Here is a 19,825-nt window from a genome sequence, read left to right as displayed (position 1 = left end):
TCTTATTAACATGACTCATCCTACTATATTAACTCTTTTTTTCTGAATGGATGATATATGATATGTAATAGCAAGCTCTTAGATAATAATAAAAAGGAAATGTATTTAGTCTTGATACTTTATATACATTATTTTAATTTAAACCTAATAACAGACATATCAGGAAGATATCAGTATTTCTTCCATTTAACAAAAGAGAAATCAAAGCTTGAAAAGGTTACATAATTTAGCCTAAGACATCCAGTTAGTATTGGCAGAGCCAGGATTAGAATCTGGGTCCTAGCCCCTGACCATAACACTGTTCAGCCTTCTTATTTATAGGGAGGTAAAACCCTGAAGGAAAGTTATATGCTTTTTAAATATGATAGAGGGACCAGAAATTCCTCCTTTTACCACAAATATTCACCAGCAAATTTGGCTGGTCCTTTATAGTTTGAACAGGGTTTTCATGTCAGTGAACTCATTTAATTTGCTCTGAGATGTTACAGAACAAACTGGATTCCCTTTTTCCCATCTCCAATGAGAAAGGCAAAGAAAAAAAGAGTGATCTATTTCCACAGCCTTTAGGGACAGAGCTGAAATGTAGATGGTTCTGCAGTTCAAATTCTGACGTTCTAAGGTTTTTGTTTTTTTTTTAAATCATCCATTCTCCTACTTACCTATGGTGTATTTTTAAATTTTAAGACACCATAGCTTATTCATAACTCACTGACTGCCTAACCCAGAAAGAAAATTGTGGTGATGTTTTAGTGCGAACAAGGAACTATTTGTAAGAAATAGCGGTTAGGGTATTGCTTAGCTCTCACAGCAGTACCTGAATAATCCTGGTTTTTATAAGTAGATACGTTTTCTTTATCAGATAAAATGATGAATTTGCCAAGGTAGAACTTGTGCAGTGAGAAACAATGAGAATGCTACTTCTACTTCCACCACTGGTCATCGAGTTACTTGGTCTCTAGGCCCTGTAAAGTTTTTGACTAGATGATCTCCAAGATCCTGTCCAACTCCAAAGTTCTTAAATCTTTAGCTTTTTCATTCTTTCATTCTTTAGCAAATGTTTACTGATCCCCTATTATGTACCTGGCAAGTGCTCAAGGCATACATAAATAAACAAAACAGACAACTCCCTGCTCCCGTAGAATTTATGTCATAATGGGGAAACTGCCATTAAACAGCAGGAAATGAGATCAGTGAGTAAGCTGAGTACTCTTTTTCAAGACTCTGTGACAAAGTAAAGCAGTGTAAGAGGATCGGTCGGGCTGGGTATGGGCAGAGTGAGCCGCTTTAAGGGTGTAAGCTTAGAGCAAACACTTGAAGGAGGTGAGGCTGTGAGCCACGCAGATACAGCGCCCGGAGTGGGAGAACAGACAGAGAGAAAGAAACAGTACAAAGACCCAAGTCAGGAGTGTTCATGGGGTTTAAGGAGATGGGCAGGGGAGTCTTGTAGCTAGAGCACAGGGAAGGAGGAGAGAGTAAGAAGACACAGAGGAAGGGGAATGCGGAGAGGTCTTGAAAAAACTTTCATACCATTGGAAGGATATTTTTATTACCTTTGTTGTGTGACCCAGTTCTAGAAAGTTGCTATTACTGAGTTCTTAAGTGCCTCCTTTGATAGCTTAATATACCTGGTACTTTGATAATTCTTGCCTCTGATCAGGCAAAGGAGCTTGGTCTTAAAGAGGGAGTTGGGGGGGCTTCCTTGGTGGCGCAGTGGTTGGGAGGCCGCCTGCCGATGCAGGGGACACGGGTTCGTGACCCGGTCTGGGAGGATCCCACATGCTGCGGAGCGGCTGGGCCCGTGAGCCATGGCCGCTGGGCCTGCGCGTCCGGAGCCTGTGCTCCGCAACGGGAGAGGCCACAACGGTGAGAGGCCCGCGTACCACAAAAAAAAAAAAAAAAAAAAAAAAAAAAAAGGGAGTTGGGAAAAGGAGCTGACATTGGCAAGCTTAGAGGTGATGTGCCACTTGACTTTTTTAAACGTCCAAAATTGGAAATAGAAAGTGTGATGGAAAGAGGGTAGGGAGGAAAGAGAGGGTGAGTAAATGTGTTTAGAAGACCAAGTGACCATTTGAATAATTGCTTTAATTGGCATTGAAATGGATGAGGCAATTGTTTTTTTCCAACAGAATAGGAAATTGAGTGAATCAAAGCAAATCAGGAAAATTCCACACTAGCTCTGTCATTCTCTACTGTGAATATTTTGAGTTTTTAAAAATATTCTTTAGATTCATAGACTTTATTTCTTTTAGCAGTTTTAGGTTTACAGAAAAATTGAGCAGAATGCCCAGACGGTTCCTGTATACAGTACCCACTCTCATTACCCCCAGCTCCAAGTTTTCGCTATTATTAACATCTTGCATTACTCTAGTGTATTTGTTACAGTCGATGAGCCAATATTAGCTCTTTATTATTAACTAAAGTCCATAGTCTACATTAAGGTTCACTCTTCATGCTGTACATTCCATGGGTTTTCACAAATGTATAAGGACGTGTACCCACAGTTTCATACAGAATAGTTTCACTGCCCTAAAATTCCCCTGGGCTCAATCTATTCACCCTTCCCTACCTCTCCCACACTTCTGGTAACCATTGATCATTTTTTACTGTGTCCACAGTTTTATCTTTTCCAGAAATTCATATAGTTAAAATCATTCAGTCTGTAGCCCTTTTAGATTGGCTTCTTTCACTTAGAGATATGCGTTTATCCATGTCTTTTTTGTGGCTTGATAGCTCACTTCTGTTTTTATCACTGAATAAGATTCCAGTGTATGGATGTACCAAAGTTTAACTATTCATCTGTTGAAAACCCTGCTGGTTGCTTCCAAGTTTTGACAATTATAAATAAAGCTGCGATACACATTAATATGGAGGTTTTTGTGTGGATATAAGTTTTCAGATCCTTTGGGTAAATATCAAGGAGTGCAATTGCTGGATCATGTGGTAAGGATGTGTGTAGTTTTGTGAGAAACTGCCAGACTGTGTTCTAGAGTGGCTGTACCAGTTTGCATTTCCACCATCAATGAAAAAGAGTTTCAGCTGCTCCTTCAGAAAATTTGGTATTTTCAGTGATTTGGATTTTAGCCATTCTAATGTGTGTTCAATTGTTTTAATTTGTATTTCTCTGATGACGTATGACGTTGAACATCTTATCCTATGCCTATTTGCCACCTGTATTGCTTCTTTAGTGAGGTATCTGTTGGACATTCTGTGTATTTTTAAATTGGGTTGTTTTCTTGTTTTTGAGTTTTAAAAGTACTTTGTATATTTTGTAATAGTCCTTTATCAGATATGTGTTTTAAGATATTTTCTCCAATCTCTGGGCCATCTTTTCATACCCATAACAGTGTCTTTCACAGAGCAGAAGCTTTTAATTTCATTGAGGTCCAATTACCAATTTTTTCATTCATGGTTCATGATTTTGGTTTTCTATCTAAAAAGTCATTGCAAAACTCAAGATCACCTATAGTTTCTTTTATGTTATCTTCTAGATGTTTTATAGTTTGCAGTTGACATCTAGGTCTGTGAACCATTTCGAGTTAATTTTGGTGAAACATGGACGCTCTGAATCTAGATTCACTTTTTTGCACGTGGATCTAGTTGTTCTAATACCATTCGTTGAAAACACTAACCTTCCTCATTGAATTGCCTTTGTTCCTTTGCCAAAGATCAGTTGACCATATTTATGTGGGTCTGTTCTGGGCTGTAGAGTCAGTTCCTTTGATCAATTTGTCTATTCTTTCCCCAGTACCACACTGTCTTAATTAATGTACCTCTGTAGAAAGTCTTGCAGTCAGGTAGTGTCACTCCTCTGACTTTGTTCTTCTCCTTCAATATTGTGTTGGCTATTCTAAGTGTTTTAGCTTTCCTTATAAACTTTAGAATGAATTTGTCAATAGCCCTGAAATAACTTGCTGAGATTTTGGCTGGGATTGAATTCAATCTATACATCAAGTAGGGAAGAACTTACATCTGGACAATGTTGAGTCTTCCTCATGGAATATCATCCATTTAGTTAGATAGTTTTTTCATCAGTTTTGTAGTGTTCTTCATATAGACCATGTACTTTATTGTTACATTTTTACATTTATATTTCTTTTTTCAGTGCTAATATAAATGGTATTATGTTTTTAATTTCAAATCCAACTTTCATTGCTGGAATATAAGAAAATAATTGACTTTTGTACATTAACCTTGTATCCTACAACCTTGCTATAATTGCTTATTAGTTTCAGGAGTTTTTTCATTGTTGTTGCATCTTTGAAAATTTCTACATAGACAGTCATGTCACTTGCAAACAGAAGCATTTTTATTTCTTTATAATCAGTATACCTCTTATTTCCTTTTCTTCTCTTATTGCATTATGTCAGTTTCCAGTACAATGTTTAATAGAAGCAGTGAAAGCAGACATCCTTCTTTGTTCCTGACCTGAAATTGGAGTTAAAGAACTCCAATTTCAGACACATATTGAAAAAAATATATTTAACTTTAAATATGTTGACAAAGAAGCTTATAAGTATCTAAGTTGGAGAGCACAAATTAACTACTATGGTAAGACTGTAAGACTGAGCTAAGATTTTTCTGCTGTACATGAAACAATGCCTGGTACTTAGCCAAAACTCACTAAATATTTATTAACTGAATGAACGAAATGGTAAATGAATGTGTGATGACAATGAAAAGCAGGACTCAGAACATAAAACATTTATGTTCTTCATTAAAAAAATAAAAATAAAAACTGGTGACATAAAAATAAGAATGAGATTAGCTATAGGTTCTTTGTAGGATATTCTTTACAAGTTGAGGAAGTTCCCCTCTATTCCTAGCTTCTTAAGAGTTGTTATCATGAATGGATGTTAAAATTTGTCATATGATTTCTCTGCATCTATTGATAAAATTATATGATTTTTCTTCTTTAGCTTGCTGATACGATAGATTACATTAATCAAGTTTCTAATGTTTACCAACTTAACATACCTGAAATAAATTCTACCTCATGGTTGTGTATAATTCATTTATACATTTTTGGATTCATTTTGCTAATACTTTGTATAGGATTTTTGCATTTATGTTCATGGAAGATATTGGCCTGTAGTTTTCCTATCTAGTAGTCTCTTTGTCTGATTTTGGTATTAGGGTAAACTGGTCTCATAGAATGAATTTGGAAATGTTTCCTCTGCTTCTATTTTCTGGATACAACTGTAGAGAGTTGATGCCATTTCTTCCTTAAAATTTTGGTAGAATTCACCATCAAACCCATCTGGATTTATTGCTTTCTCTTTTGGAATGTTTATTAATGATTGATTCAATTTCATTAATAGATAAAGGCCTATTCACATTATCTGCTTTTCTTGTGTGAGTTTTCATAGATGTGCTTTTCAAGGAATTGATCAATTTCATCTAGATTATCAAATTTGCGGGCATGGAGTTGTTAATAATTAATAACCCTTTATTATTCTTTCAGGGGATCAATGATGATGGCTACTCTTTCATTTCGGATATTTATATTTGTATCTTCTCTCTTTTTTTCCTTAGGTAACCTAGCTAGAAGTTTATCAGTTTTATTGTTCCCTTCCAAGGACCAGTTTAAATTATTGATTTTAGATCTTTCTTAATTTCTACTTTATGAATTTAATTCTGTGAAATTTCCCTGTAAACATGGCTTCACTATCCCACAAACTTTGTTTATATTTCCATTTTCATTTGGTTTGAAATACTTTTAGTTTTTCTTGTGACTCCTTCTTTAACCCATGTTTTATCGAGAAGTGTGTTGTATAATCTCAAAAGTATTTGGCCTTTTTCTTCAGCTATTTTCCTGTTACTTATTTCTAGTTAAACTCCACTGTGATCTGAAAGGATACATTGTATGATTCCATTCTTTTAAATTTGCTATAGTGTGTTTTATGACCCAGATGTCTTCAATCTTGGTGAGTGTTCCCTATGAGTCTGAGAAGAATGTGTATTCTGCTGTTTCTGGATGACATAGTCTACCAATGAATTAGATCCAGTTGATTGATGTTATTCAGTTCAACTATGCCCTTACTGATTTAATGCCTCCCACTCTGTCAGTTACTTATAGAGGGATGTTGAAGTCTTCAACTATAAGAGTGGATTCATCTACTTCTCCTTGCAGTTGTACCACTTTTTGAATTGTACTGTCTCAAGTATTTGATGTTCTGTCGTTGGGTGCATACACATTCGGGATTGTTGTCTTCTTAGAGAATTGACCGCTTTCTCATTGTGTAATGCCCTCTTCATCCATAATAGTTTTCTTTCTCCGAAGTCTGTTTTGCCCAAAATTAATATAGCTTTTCCAGCTTTCTGTTCATTAGTATTAGCATGGTATATCTTTCTCCATCCTCTTACTTCTAATCTACCCGTGTCTTTATATTTAACTTAAGTTTCTTATAGACAATACAGAGTTGAGTCTTGTTTTTTAATCTACTCTGACAATCTTTGTCTTTTTATTGGTATATTTAGAAAACAGACATTTAAAGTGATTATTGATAGTTGAGTCAATACCTAGCATATCTGTTACTGTTTTACATTTGTTAACTTTGTTCTTTTTGTGTGCATGTGTCTTATACTCTTTTTTGCTTCCTTTGTTTTAAATGAGCATTTTTTATGAGTCCTTTTTTCTCTTCTCTTAGCATATCTTCTTTTTAAAGCCTCTTTATTGTTTGCCCATGAGTTTGCAACATGCATTTACTAATAATCCAAGTACACTTTCAAATAACACTATACCACTTCATGAGTAGTGCAAGTACACAGTATTCTCAATTCCTCCCTCCCTTCTCTTATAATGTGCTGCCATACATTTCACTTGCCCAAAAGCTAAAATCACTGAATACATTCTTGTTATTATTATTTTGACTAAACTATTATCTGTTACATCAATTAATAATAAGAAAAGTAAAATATTTTATTTACCTTTATTTATTCCTTCTCTAACACTCTTCTTTTTTCTATGTAATCTGATTTTCTGACCATATCATTTTCCTTTTCTCTAAGGAACTTCTTTTAACTTTACTTGCAAGACAGATCTACTAGCAAAAAATTTCCTCAATTTTTATTTGTCTGAGAAAATCTTTCTTTCTCCTTTATTTTGAAGGATAATTTTGCTGGATATGGAATTCCAGGTTGGAGTTTTTCTTTCGTCACTCTAAATATTTTGTTTCACTGTCTTCTTGTTGGCATGTTTTCTGAAGAGAAGTCTGATGTCATTCTTATCCTTGCTGCTCTATAAGTTGTTTTCTCCCTCTGGCTTCTTTCATTAGATAGATTCTCTCTAACATTTGATTCTCTGAAGTTTGAATATCATGTGCCTCAGTGTAGATAAATTTTAGTGCTGGTATTTATCATGTTGATGTTCTCAGATCTTCCAGGATCCATGGTTTGTTGTCTATCATTAAGTTTGGGAAAATATCATTTATTATCACTTTAAATATTTTTTCTGTTCTTTCTTTCTTCTCCTACTGGTATTCACATTATGCATGTTATACCTTTTATAACCATTCCACAATTCTTGGATAGTCTGTTCCATTCTTTTGTTTGTTTTTTGCATTTCAGATTTGGAATTGCCTATTGACGTATTTTCAAGCTCACTGATTCTTTCCTCTGCCGTGTCCAGTCTGTTGATGTGCCCATCAGAAGCATGCTTCATTTCTGTTAGAGTGTTGTTGTTTTTCTTAATTTCTAGCATTTCCTTTTGATTCTTTCTTAGAGTTTCCAGTTCTCTGCTTACATTGTCCATCTGTTCTTCCATGTTGTCCACTTTTTCCATTAGAGCCCTTAGCTTATTAATCATACTTGTATTAAATTTCCTGTCTGATAATTTCAACATCTCCACCATACCTAAATCTGGTTCTGATGCTTAGTCTGTGCCTTGACAGCCTAACATGATATACTGGGTAAAAATTAGGCCTTTAGTATGAGGTTTTATGTTCATCTGGCTAGAGGTTAAGCTGTGTTTGCTGTTTGCTCTAGCTGTAGGATCAGGGCTCTATAATTTTCCCTTTTGTCCTTGTTTTTGTCTCCTCTGCTGTCTTTGGGTTTCCAGAGAGAGTTCTTCCTAAATAAGGTCTACAGTGTACTGTTCTTTAAGTTGAATCCCCGTATTGTTACATAGAAGCCCTACATATATGTTGGTGAGTTGTGGGGTGAGAGAAAGCTCTCTGTAGGGCTACAATTAGGTCTCAGTCTTTTAGTGAGTCCTTTACTACCGCTGGGTTTTATTCTTTATAATTTCCCCTCAGATTTTTACTTTTTTCACTCCTTAGGTAATACAGGAAGACTAGAGGGAGCTGAATTGGTAATTTCCCCCTGCATGGAAAACTACCAGGCACTGGAGTTGGGTATTTTCTTTTCCCCAATTCGGTTAGGCTCTGATGAACCTAGTCAGTTAAGCTCTTTTTAAATAATTTGTCTTGCGGGTAGGCCTTGCTGAGAAGAACAGGATGCTCTAGGTATATTTCTGGGTATATTTTCCCCTCCTCCTGCCAAAAAATTGAGGGAAACTTTTCTGTGATTTTTCCCTGTGAGGACCTGATAGGACTCCTGGAGGTCTAACTCACAAAAGTTTGGAGATACTCCCCACTGACCCCTGCCACCCCAGATTTTTTAACTTTCAAACTTGTCCACAGTGAGTCTTCAGCAATTCATTAACTACAGTTTAGGCTTTTCGATCTCATTACTGGTCCCCACAGGGGTTTCTGTCCCTTGGTTTCTGTTTTAGTAAGTCGTGATTCTCAGCATCTGCCTATCTCTCTCTCCAATTTTGGAGGCAGCAGTTATGATTGCTCTGTGACCTCAATTCACTGAAGAATTTAAGAAGAGTTGTTGATTTTCGGTTTATTCAGCTTTTCTCTTGTCGTGAGGACTAGAGTAACAATTTCAAGCTCCTTACATTGCTGTCCTGGAGACTAGAGGTCTGTGCTGTACATATGTAATGAATTGTTTAACCTCTCTCTACCCCAGATTTCTAACCCCAGATCTGTAAAGGGAAGTTAATAGTCTTACCCTACATCTACTACATGTGGTAGTGTTCATATAACATAACATATGTGAATGTTCTAGATTTTATTAATATGGGCAATATTATTGTTATTTCTATCCTTTATTAAATGAATATAAAGCCTATAACCTCCCTTTTGAGGGAAATTTCCCTTTTCATTGCTTTTGATTATTTTCTTTCCTCTCATATAAAATTTGAGTGTTTTCAAATGAAACCATGAGAAATTGTGCACTGCTAAGGATTAAGTACAGCTCAGTTCATTGCATTGCCCTATCAGTAGTGATTAAAGAGCAGACACCTAGCAGAACAGCTGAGAGTTAACTGAGGGCCAAGTAAAGCCAAGGTTTCCTCTCACTGATGCATTTTACACCCTAACTTTAATGAGCTAAGTAGGTGATGAAATGGATAAATGTTTCCGTTATCCAAAAGTGTCCATTCAGAGTCTCTAAATCAGCACTGGGACCTGCCTTCAGTGTTTCAGGAACCTGGAGACTGACTAGTTGCAGGAGAGGAACTTTAGGAAAAGCTACTGGTCGAGTTCTTTTAATTCTTTATCTGGACAACCTAGATACATGGATATTGTTGAGGAAGCTGGTCTCTAAGAGCCATACTCTTCTGGAATTTAATCATCATCACCCATATTTTCTATTACCTGTTGCTGAGTGTTCTCCTCCAGAGGAATGTTCATTCTAAACAAATGCTGAGGAGTTGCTTTCTCAAATCCTTGACATAAATTTAACTGGTTAATGTTATAATATTTGTATTTAAATGGTATAATATTATTTTATTCTGACTATCTATGTTTTTGATTTAGCAAGTTCTCTTTAAGTTTTTCCTACCCTACATTATAAGCTTGGATTATAATATCACCTTTGAATATAATATAAACTTGATTATAATATCAATACATAAACTTCATTATATCTTTATATATTCTTTGAATACATTTTGCTTTTATAATAAAAATCATGGTAACAATGGTTGTTTTACAGTATATAATGTTAACAATTATTATATTACTGGTGGGTGTTCAACCAAAATGTAGAATATCAAAGTAGAAGTAACCAGATTATTTATCTAGCAGTTGATTTTTATAAAGCTATTTCAAATAATGTTGTTATTGCAACATGAATTGCTTTTCAGTAAAATTTGTGTATTAAAATACAAAATTAGAAACAAATGAATTTAGAATTAATTAGCTTTGAAGACATTAGCCACTTTAATTTTTCAAAGTGATAGTTGTTTAGGGCTTCCCTGGTGGCACAGTGGCTGAGAGTCCGCCTGCCGACGCAGGGGACACGGGTTCGTGCCCCGGTCCGGGAGGATCCCACATGCCGCGGAGCGGCTGGGCCCGTGAGCCATGGCCGCTGAGCCTGCGCGTCCGGAGCCTGTGCTCCACAGCGGGAGAGGCCACAACAGTGAGAGGCCCACGTACCGCAAAAAAAAAAAAAAAAATGATAGTTGTTTAAAAGTTTTTTAAAATAAATACTTTGCTGAGCATTATCATATACATACACACAAAAAAAGTCTCAGGAGACACTGAGTATTATTTCTGTTGAAAGGCAAAAAATACATACCATAATTTTAGTCTTTAGTGGGTGTCCCATTGGCCATAAATAAAATCCAGCATTAAAAGGAGTCCATAAATGATTCTTCTAGTTTTTCTATTGGCCATTGTGGCTACAAAAATCACTTTACATGACATGCAGTTGTTCAATTTAATACACTGGTGGTTCCATAAATACATATTACTATTGAAACAACTAATGAACTTGTCAAAAAGTTTTGTTGAAATTAAGTAGTAAGTTAGTAAACTCAACCAGAATTAATTTGGACTGTAGTAGGATGAAATAATGGGATAAAAATAGGTTGACATATATTGGAGAGTTAATGCTCATGATGAGAGGGTACAAGAGGGATGGCCAGGAGGTGTCATGGTGGGGTTTTGAGAAGTAGAGTAAAAGGAGAATGGAAGGAAAGGGAATCTGTCAAGAGCATGTAGGATCGATTGAAGATTAAAAAGACTGAAAGCAGAGAATAAAATGAAGTGTTAAAACAATAAAAATAATACATTAATAAATAAAACACACGTATGCTAGAGTTTTGGATAAAACCAGAAAAGGTTGTGTTATATTTTCATGAAATTTGGTTTTCTGAGATGATTTTCCCAGAAAAAGAGTTATAAAATAAATAAAATAAAGCTATTTCTTTTTAAATCTCTGTGATGTAATCCAGGATTGATGCAAAAGGAGGGCTCAACTTAGTTTGATTTTGTAGAGTTGTCCTGTTATCAAGGTCAGTCAGAAGCTTCATACGTATTTCTTTTTAACTTTTAAAAAATGGGTAAAATTTGTATGAATTTGAAAACTAAGTATTCACTAAATCTTGGAGCTGAAGACTCTTTGGAGTGAGTGTTTGCTTATGTGTGAGACGGAAAACAGTCAACTGACCCAAATTCCTTTCATATTGAATCTTAGCTTATTTTATTTTTCAAGAAATCAAATATGAAAGGTAATTTTTACTTAAGAACTGTCTGCTTTTCCAAAATGTTGGTGTTAAAGTCTCACTTTTCAGGTTTCCAAGCTTCAGGCAAGTTTTTCTTTTCTTTTTTTTTTTTAGTCTGTCATCTTGATTTATTGTTGGTATTATGTTTAATGTCCATTAAGAGCTGGATTTCTGACTTGACCTTAGACTTTTTGTAGTAGTGCTCATTGGCAGTATGCTTAATTTCTGGTCTGAATTATTTAGTGGTTTTTGGTAAGACTCCTAGAATGTCAATATAATATCATGTGTAACAGAATGAGTGATATTGTCCTCTCCTTCTAACAGTATAAAATTTGGATAGATTTTTATAGGATAAATTATCTGTAGATAAATTTTGACACTAAGAAAAAAGTGAGGAAGTAAGATTTTTCAGTAAAGGGAAATGTCATTGAAGAAAAAGAATATTGCAATAGAAGAAAATTACTATCCATGAGTATTCTTTACTCTGAGCCTTATTTTTCCCGTGTAAAAGAAAGGATTGTATAAGTGATTGCTGAAGTACCTTAAAAGTACATTATATATGTATAATATATATATGTATATATTATACATATGTATAGCAACTAAGGAAATGGTAATCATAAAATTTTGGTGCAAAAAAATGTAGGAAAGTATCTTTTCAACTTTATTTTTTGTTGTTTAAATAGATTTTTTTGAAGAACGCTAGGAAATGTCTGTTTTTGTTTTGTTCGGAATTGTTTTTATTGTTTAAAAAAAGATCAGAACTTGTCATGGTGGTTGGTTTCAAAACAAGCTCTATTTCTATTTCTCTTCCCTTTGAATCTGTTAGTCCTTATACTTTAAAAAGTCCTGAATATTGATGTTAGTTAATTCAGATAGATTTTCTGTCTGTCAAAATGTTAAATATTTTCCACAGATTGGTTCCTGAAATGACTTGTTTACTCTCATATTCATTTACTATGAGGATTTTCTACAGTAACACACCTTAGTCGAGATGGATGAAGTTTTTTTAAGTGGTGAAAAATTCTAGTTGTACACCTCCACCAGCTTTGTAGATACTTGAGATAGTTACAGTTTGGGGCCATGTCTAATTTGGTACACAGAAATTGATATGTCAAAACTAAACAAAGGTCTGACTCACCAAAGGAAATATAACATCCATAGTCTCACTTTATAACCACAGCTTGCCTGAGTATAAGCTGGATCTTGCCCACTATGTTATAGAACAGATTGTACATCAAGGATGATTAAAAGTATTATTATTGAGTTGTCGCATTGCTAGATTCCATTCTTTCAACAACAACCTGGATGCCCATATGCCTCTAACATCCAAACAATGAAGAGTTGATTTTTCTCTGTTTGTTTCTTTTTCTTCCCCATTTTTAGGTGTATACTGTTGAGGAATCTGGACTAAACATCCTGGTGTGGTCAGTGATTGGCAATAAAAGAACCGGTTGGATGTATGGACATGTACCTCTCTCCAGTAACAGTCCATTTAAGGTGGTATTTGAAGCTGATCTGAGCGGAAAAGAGAACATCTTTATTGCCCTTGATGACATCTCCTTTACCCCAGAATGTATATTTGGAGGTAAGCCATCCCTTCAGAAAATGGGATGTTCAAGGATTGTTTTAAATATCTGAATATAGAAGAATGGGGATTTTCTGAGGCATTGCATTTCCTTTCACGTCCAGTCCTACTCATACATTGTAGAAAGAACAGTATGTACTGTCGGAGGTAAAGTTTTTCTCTCCATGAAACTTTATCATGAAATTTTCATATCCTCTAGGCAACAGAATAGCTTAGACTAAAATTCTTTAAGAAACCCAGATACACAATGGAATATTACTCAGCCTTAAAAAGAAATGAAATTGAGCTATTTGTAATGAGATGGATAGACCTAGAGTCTGTCATACAGAGTGAAGTAAGTCAGAAAGAAAAAGACAAATACCGTATGCTAACACATATATATGGAATTTAAGGGAAAAAAATGTCATGAAGAACCTAGGGGTAAGACAGGAATAAAGACGACGCAGACCTACTGGAGAACGGACTTGAGGATATGGGGAGGGGGAAGGGTGAGTTTTGACAGGGTGAGAGAGAGTCATGGACATATACACACTAACAAACGTAGTAAGGTAGATAGCTGGGGGGAAGCAGCCGCAAGGCACAGGGATATTAGCTCGGTGCTTTGTGACAGCCTGGAAGGGTGGGATGGGGAGAGTGGGAGGGAGGGAGACGCAAGAGGGAAGACATATGGGAACATATGTATATGTATAGCTGATTCACTTTGTTATAAAGCAGAAACTAACACACCATTGTAAAGCAATTATACCCCAATAAAGATGTTTAAAAAAAAAAAAAAAAGAAACCCAGAGAAAATTTAGTTCCATCAGTATAGCTTTATTGTCTACTTTCTTTATTTCCAAAGGTTCACAACAACTGCACGAAGTAAAGATTCCTCTGTTCACCTGTCATCTTCCAGACAGTCTTTTCCATCCATATTAGCTTTTCCCTTTCCCTGGGCCATTTCCCTTCTGTTTCTACACTACAATCTAGAACTCTGATTCTATTGCATAAAGAAAAAAAAAATCTTGTCAGTAACTCCTTTTCTTAGAAATCATTCGCTTAACTGAAATCTGAATTTCTAATGTTTAAGATGCTTCCACTTAAGTAGCTATTTGTTCTCTTGTAAATTCTTCACGTTATCAACATTAGAGAGTAGGATCATTGCCTTTCAGACTACTCCATGCCTCTTTCAAAATTCTGTTCTTACAGCCTTTATTCAAAATTTTCTTCTCTTTTAAAGCCACACATCTGGGTTCTTTTTCTCATGGTTTTCCACTGGATTCTAAATCCTGGGCAATCTCAACCTCCAGGTGAATCAAACTGTGTGAAACATTGGCCTCTTAAATTCTAGTAACTTTCATAAATATTTTTCCTCATTAACCAACTCCCATAGTTATATTCTGAACTTTATCATCCCCTCTGAAAATTTAGGGTTGAAAAATATAATCTAATCATTATGTCTTCTACTTTTTGAAAACTATAATCTAATCATGTCTTCTACATTTATGTCTTCTACTCCTCCTAAACCTGTTTTCCAACGTAAGTAATAAGAAAAAATGCAACTCTAGATTTGCAATGTTTCCTGTTTTTTTCCATAAAACAACCTTTTTATACTTTTCCCCTAATGGTCTCAGATTTAATGATCTAACACCTCAATTCCATTCTTAATCAAGCACTTTGAATTCTGTCCTCTTTTTTTCATTTTAACATAAATTTGGGTCCTAATTATGTTCCAGGGACTCTGCTAAGTACTTTGCAAGTATTAACACATTTATTTATCAGACCATCCCTGTAGAATAGATACAAGTATCTAGCTAATGTTCCGTATAATGGCTTTATCAGTCTTTGAAATTGACTTACAGTAGCCGTAGCTATTTGCATTTTCCAAACTGCTACTGGTCATACTCATTGGGACCACTAAAAATTTCAACTTATCACTTTAGCTGGACTCCCAACAGTCCTAGATGCAGGTTTAGGACCATTCCCTGGCACTACTTTTCTACGACAATCCTCAAATCCTCGTCTCTTCCTTGAACTTTCTTCACTCTGCCAATGTTCTTATATCCTTTGAACAGAAAATAGAGCCTGTTTATAAGGAACTTCCTTAATTTTCTCTTCCCTTCCTCCAAATGTGCCTGTAACTGCAACCAAATTATTTTTGTCACCGTTCGTCTCAGGAAAAAATCCCTTGAAAAATCCTGCTGAGAAATCTGCTGATAGCCTCAGGGAGGTTCTTTTGTATGTGGCAAGTTATTTTGCTCTTGCTGCTTTCAAAATTCTTTCTTTTCTTTGACTCTTAATGATTTAATTATAATGTGTATCTGGGTAGACTTCTTTGAGCTGATCCTGTTTGGGCACTTTTTTTGTTTTGTTTTGTTTTTTTTGCGGTACGCGGGCCTCTCACTGTTGTGGCCTCTCCCGTTGCGGAGCACAGGCTCCGGACGCGCAGGCTCAGCGGCCATGGCTCACGGGCCCAGCCGCTCCGCGGCATGTGGAATCCTCACGGACGGGGGCACGAACCCATTTCCCCTGCATCGGCAGACGGACTCTCAATCACTGTGCCACCAGGGAAGCCCTGTTTGGGCACTTTTGAGCTTCATGAGTCTGGATTTCTATATCCCTTCCAAGATTTAGGATGTTTTTGGCCATTATTTCTCTAGGTAAACTTTCTGCCTTTTTCTCTTTCTCTCTTGTTCTCTGGGAATCACATGATGTGGGATTCAAGCCAGGTCACTAGGCCGCCTCAGGGACCATGGTCAGATTGAAGCCAGCAGGCCTGTGACTGGGAGTACACACAGGGCTCCTCCTGGTTGCTGAGGGAGCAGGAACTGAACCGTGGTAGAGCAGGGTTGGAACTAGTCACAGGGCAGCTCCACGGTCCACAGCCAGGACTGACGTCAGCGGGCCTGCTTCCAGGGGCACAAATGTGTGTAGGCAGGACTAACTCCTGGAATGCAGTAGAGCAGGGCTGGAACTGGGTCATAGGACTGCTGCAGGATCTTCAGTCAAGTCCAAGGTCAGCCGGCCTCTTAATGGGGCACAGACAGGCATGGGTCCTCCCCCACCTCTTGGCATGTTGGGCTGGTTGTAGAAGTGTGGCCAAGCATGGCTGTAGCTGAGTCCACTGGGAAATGGGGCTACTTTTGGTCTGTATCCAGGACCACTTTCAGTGAACCTGCCACCAGAGCATGGGCCTCCCTTCTCAAAGCAGCTCTCCCTGGTCTTGGGCTTCACCAGAGTTTCACAACTCCTGCCGGGATCCTAAAGCTCCCACGAAGGCACTTTTGTCCATGGATGACTGCTAGTTTGTTGTTTGGGGTTGGAGGGATGTGAGCTAGAGACCTCCTATTCTACCATCTTTCTGATGTCACTCTCCTCACATGGAATTTTTAAAGGTTTTTTAAAAAGAAAAAAATAGCAATTATATATTTATGCCTCTGAAACGTTTGGTAAAAATGGTCTTCGAAGTGTTAGCACTTAGCAAGGAAAACTTCATTTCCTAGTAATACTGTATAAAGGAAGCATTATTATCACATAACATTTAAAACTGATCAAATTTCAATGAAGTTCTCTGCAAATATTCTAATTTTATTGAATGAAAATGCCCAGGATGGGACACAGTTTTCCAATGGAATATAGTTGTAAAAAAATGTTAAAATTCAGATGGTACAGGGCCTTCTACAATGAGTATTTGTTGAACAAAGCAAGAGAAAGATTAGATAAATGTTTCCAGTATTCATCTATGTGTGTCCTTCTTCACTCAGCTCGCAGAGAATGTGAAAAATTCTCTACCATCAAAACTATTGAATACTTGCTGCTTCCATCTTTCCTTAATTAGCTCGGTCTCGATTCAAGTGAACTAGGCAAGCTAAATTAACTTAGATAATATTCTCCAAATCTATAATAAGGCATCCAGATGTTTACATTTAGCATATTACATTTTCTGATGTCCAGATTAACATCCTAAGATTAAAAACAGCATCCTAAGATTAAAAACTCTCAACTTCATTTCAACCTCATATTAGGTTTTTTGGTTGTTTTGACCATTCTCCCCACACACCCTCAATAAGATACACTCTTCCATAATATGAAGGGATGTAGAACTACAGCATTTGTCACCATAAGTTACCTGTAGTTTTCTTTCCATTTCGAAGACTGCCCTATAATGGCGACCCCTCCCCTACCCCACAGATCTTTAGTTTCTGCGTTATTACTTCTCTATCCTTCCTTTAATTACTTCAGGTTTCCCAGGGAAACATTTTCTAAATGGAGACATCCTTGATGCAATAAAGCATCTCCAGCAATTCTGAGTCGGCAGAGAAATGCATTTATTTTCATAGAGCCTGGTTTTTTTAACCATGTGAGTTTCCAGGGTGGAAGGTGTTTTCTATTTTTGTTCTATAATTTGAAACAAGAAGGAACACATTTTTCTCCCTGGTGAAGAAACATTTTACAGGGCTGGTAGGACATTGCTGCCTTTAAAACTATACAAGACATTGTACAGTATTTGAAGCAACAGTGAGTGAGAAAATGTAGCGTACTTGAAGATATGGTGCATATCTACAGAATTTTTTTCAGGAGTCTAATAAGGGGGCAAATACCAGTAGACACAGCTGGAAGGGGAATGTTAGGTAGGAAGCAGATTATTTTGGTGTTCTGGGTTGAATAGTGTCCTCCTCCAAATCCATGGCCTTCCCAGGTCCTCAAAATGTGAGCTTATTTGGAAGTAAGGTCTTTGCAGATGTAATTAAGATGCGAGTTAAAATGAGGTCATACTGGAGTAGGGTTGGCCCTTAATATAATATTACAGACACGCAGGAAGAACATCATGTGATGAAGGAGGCAGAGATTGAAGTGGTGCATCTCTGAGTAAAGGCATGACAAGGATGGCCAGGAAAACCAGAAGCTTAGAGAAAGGAATGGACTGGGTTCTCCCCTAGAGCCTTCAGAGATAGTGTGTCTCTGTCAGCACCTTGAATTTCAGACTTCTGGCCTGTGGAACTGTGAGAGAATAAATGTCTATCATTTTAAGCCATCCAGTTTTTGGTACTTTGTTATGGCATCCCTAGGAAACTAGTACAACTGGGAACACTGATGTCTATTTTATAACCAAGAACTGGGTTCAAATTGTCATTAAAACACTTACTACCCACTTGACCCCATTTTTCTTATCCATGAAATGATTATCATCAAGATTTAGGAAATGTGCCTTTCCTGGAAAGAGTTGCAGTAACTAATTTTTTAAAAAATTTTTATTGGAGCATAGTTGATTAACAGTGTTGTGTTAGCTTCAGGTGTACAGCAAAGTGAATTAGTTATACATATACATATATCCACTCTTTTTTTTTTAGATTCTCTTCCCACACAGACCATTATAGAGTATTGAGTAGAGCTCCCTGTGCTATACAGCAGGTTCTTATTAGTTATCTATTTTGTATATAGTAGTGTGTATATGTCAATCCCAATCTCCCAATTTATCCCTCCCCCCACTTATCCCCTGGTAACCATAAGTTTGTTTTCTACATCCATGACTTTACTTCTGTTTTGTAAAGCATTAACTATTTCAGACAAAAAAAAAAACTAAGAATAATTCTGCAACATCTTGTCTTCTACTGATTAACATTCCTAATTGAAATGTACTGAGTCCGATGCTCCATTATTTAAATACACAGTAAATAACAAGGGACGCTGCTCTGGATTTTAAATCTAAGAGAACTCCAGTTTTAGGGATTAACTTTATGAACAAACTTTCCAACTAGATTTTTTTGTTAAATTGAAAGAAAATGATCTTCAGGAAGTGAATGCAAAGAAAAGAAATATTATCCTAGGGCATCCTTTTTTAAAATTGACTTGGTAAATATAAAATGAGAGTAACTAGCAAGGTGCCAAACAAATAATGAAATTCATAAGGCATTCAAGGGGAATAAGCAGCCACAAGTTCTCCTTGTTTATATTATCACTGCTAAACAACAGGGGCTCTCACGTCATTCTGGAATAGAGATTTTCATTCTTGTTTCACATCTCTGAATTTGAGCAGCAAGTATTACTCTGGAGCATTTCCAGGACAGGTATATTCTCTTGAATGCAAATTATTTAAAGATGGAGACATTTGTCTGTTTTCATCATCTTCATCATTTATATCATCTTCAGTGATGTATTCTACATGCCTAGAAGAGTCCTGTTATATAGGAGCTACTCAATAAACATGTCCTATGAATAAAGAAATATGTCAAATGAGTAGATGAATAAGTAAAAGTCATCAACTGAATTTATCGACATATGGTACCTCCTTTCACTACCACCGATGAACTCTGCCTCCAGTCTTATTTTCAAACCCTTGTTTGGGAGGTTAAGAGAGACAGAGACAGAGACAAAGAGAGACACAGAGAGAATCCGATAGATTCTGTGTGGCTATATTGAGTGATAGATGACAACTATACTAAAAATTTGGAGACATGAGTCTAAATCATGACTGTATCACTAAATACTTGTATAATTTTAAGAAACTAATTGAAACTCCTTAGACCATGTTTTGTCATCAGGGAAATGATATAGACAATCTCTTAAGTCCCTTTCAGGTCTCCCGTTTTATGATCATATGGGACTTGGTTTGTAAAGGAGGATTAGGAAGGCAGAAGGGAGGCATAGAGAATGACATAGAAAAGAAGAGAGTCCAGAGAGAATGAGGAGGGAGTTCAAAGGGATCTAGGGTTATGGCAGAAATGTCATTGCAGGAAGACACA

At 36.4% G+C, this 19,825-nt stretch overlaps 1 protein-coding gene across 1 annotated transcript in view; it reads left to right on the top strand.

The window, feature by feature from the left end:
* Nucleotides 1-19,825, top strand: part of MALRD1 (MAM and LDL receptor class A domain containing 1) — a 592,374-nt gene that overhangs the window by 454,924 nt on the left and 117,625 nt on the right. The window contains 1 exon segment of the mRNA XM_032621667.1: nt 12,902-13,103. Within this exon segment, the coding sequence (XP_032477558.1) occupies nt 12,902-13,103 (202 nt within the window).

This window comes from Phocoena sinus, chromosome 2 (genome assembly GCF_008692025.1).
Source record: "Phocoena sinus isolate mPhoSin1 chromosome 2, mPhoSin1.pri, whole genome shotgun sequence".
In the NCBI taxonomy this organism is placed as follows: Eukaryota; Metazoa; Chordata; class Mammalia; order Artiodactyla; family Phocoenidae; genus Phocoena; species Phocoena sinus.
Note: the sequence above shows the minus strand (reverse complement) of the source record. Positions and strands in the feature narration are given on the sequence as shown.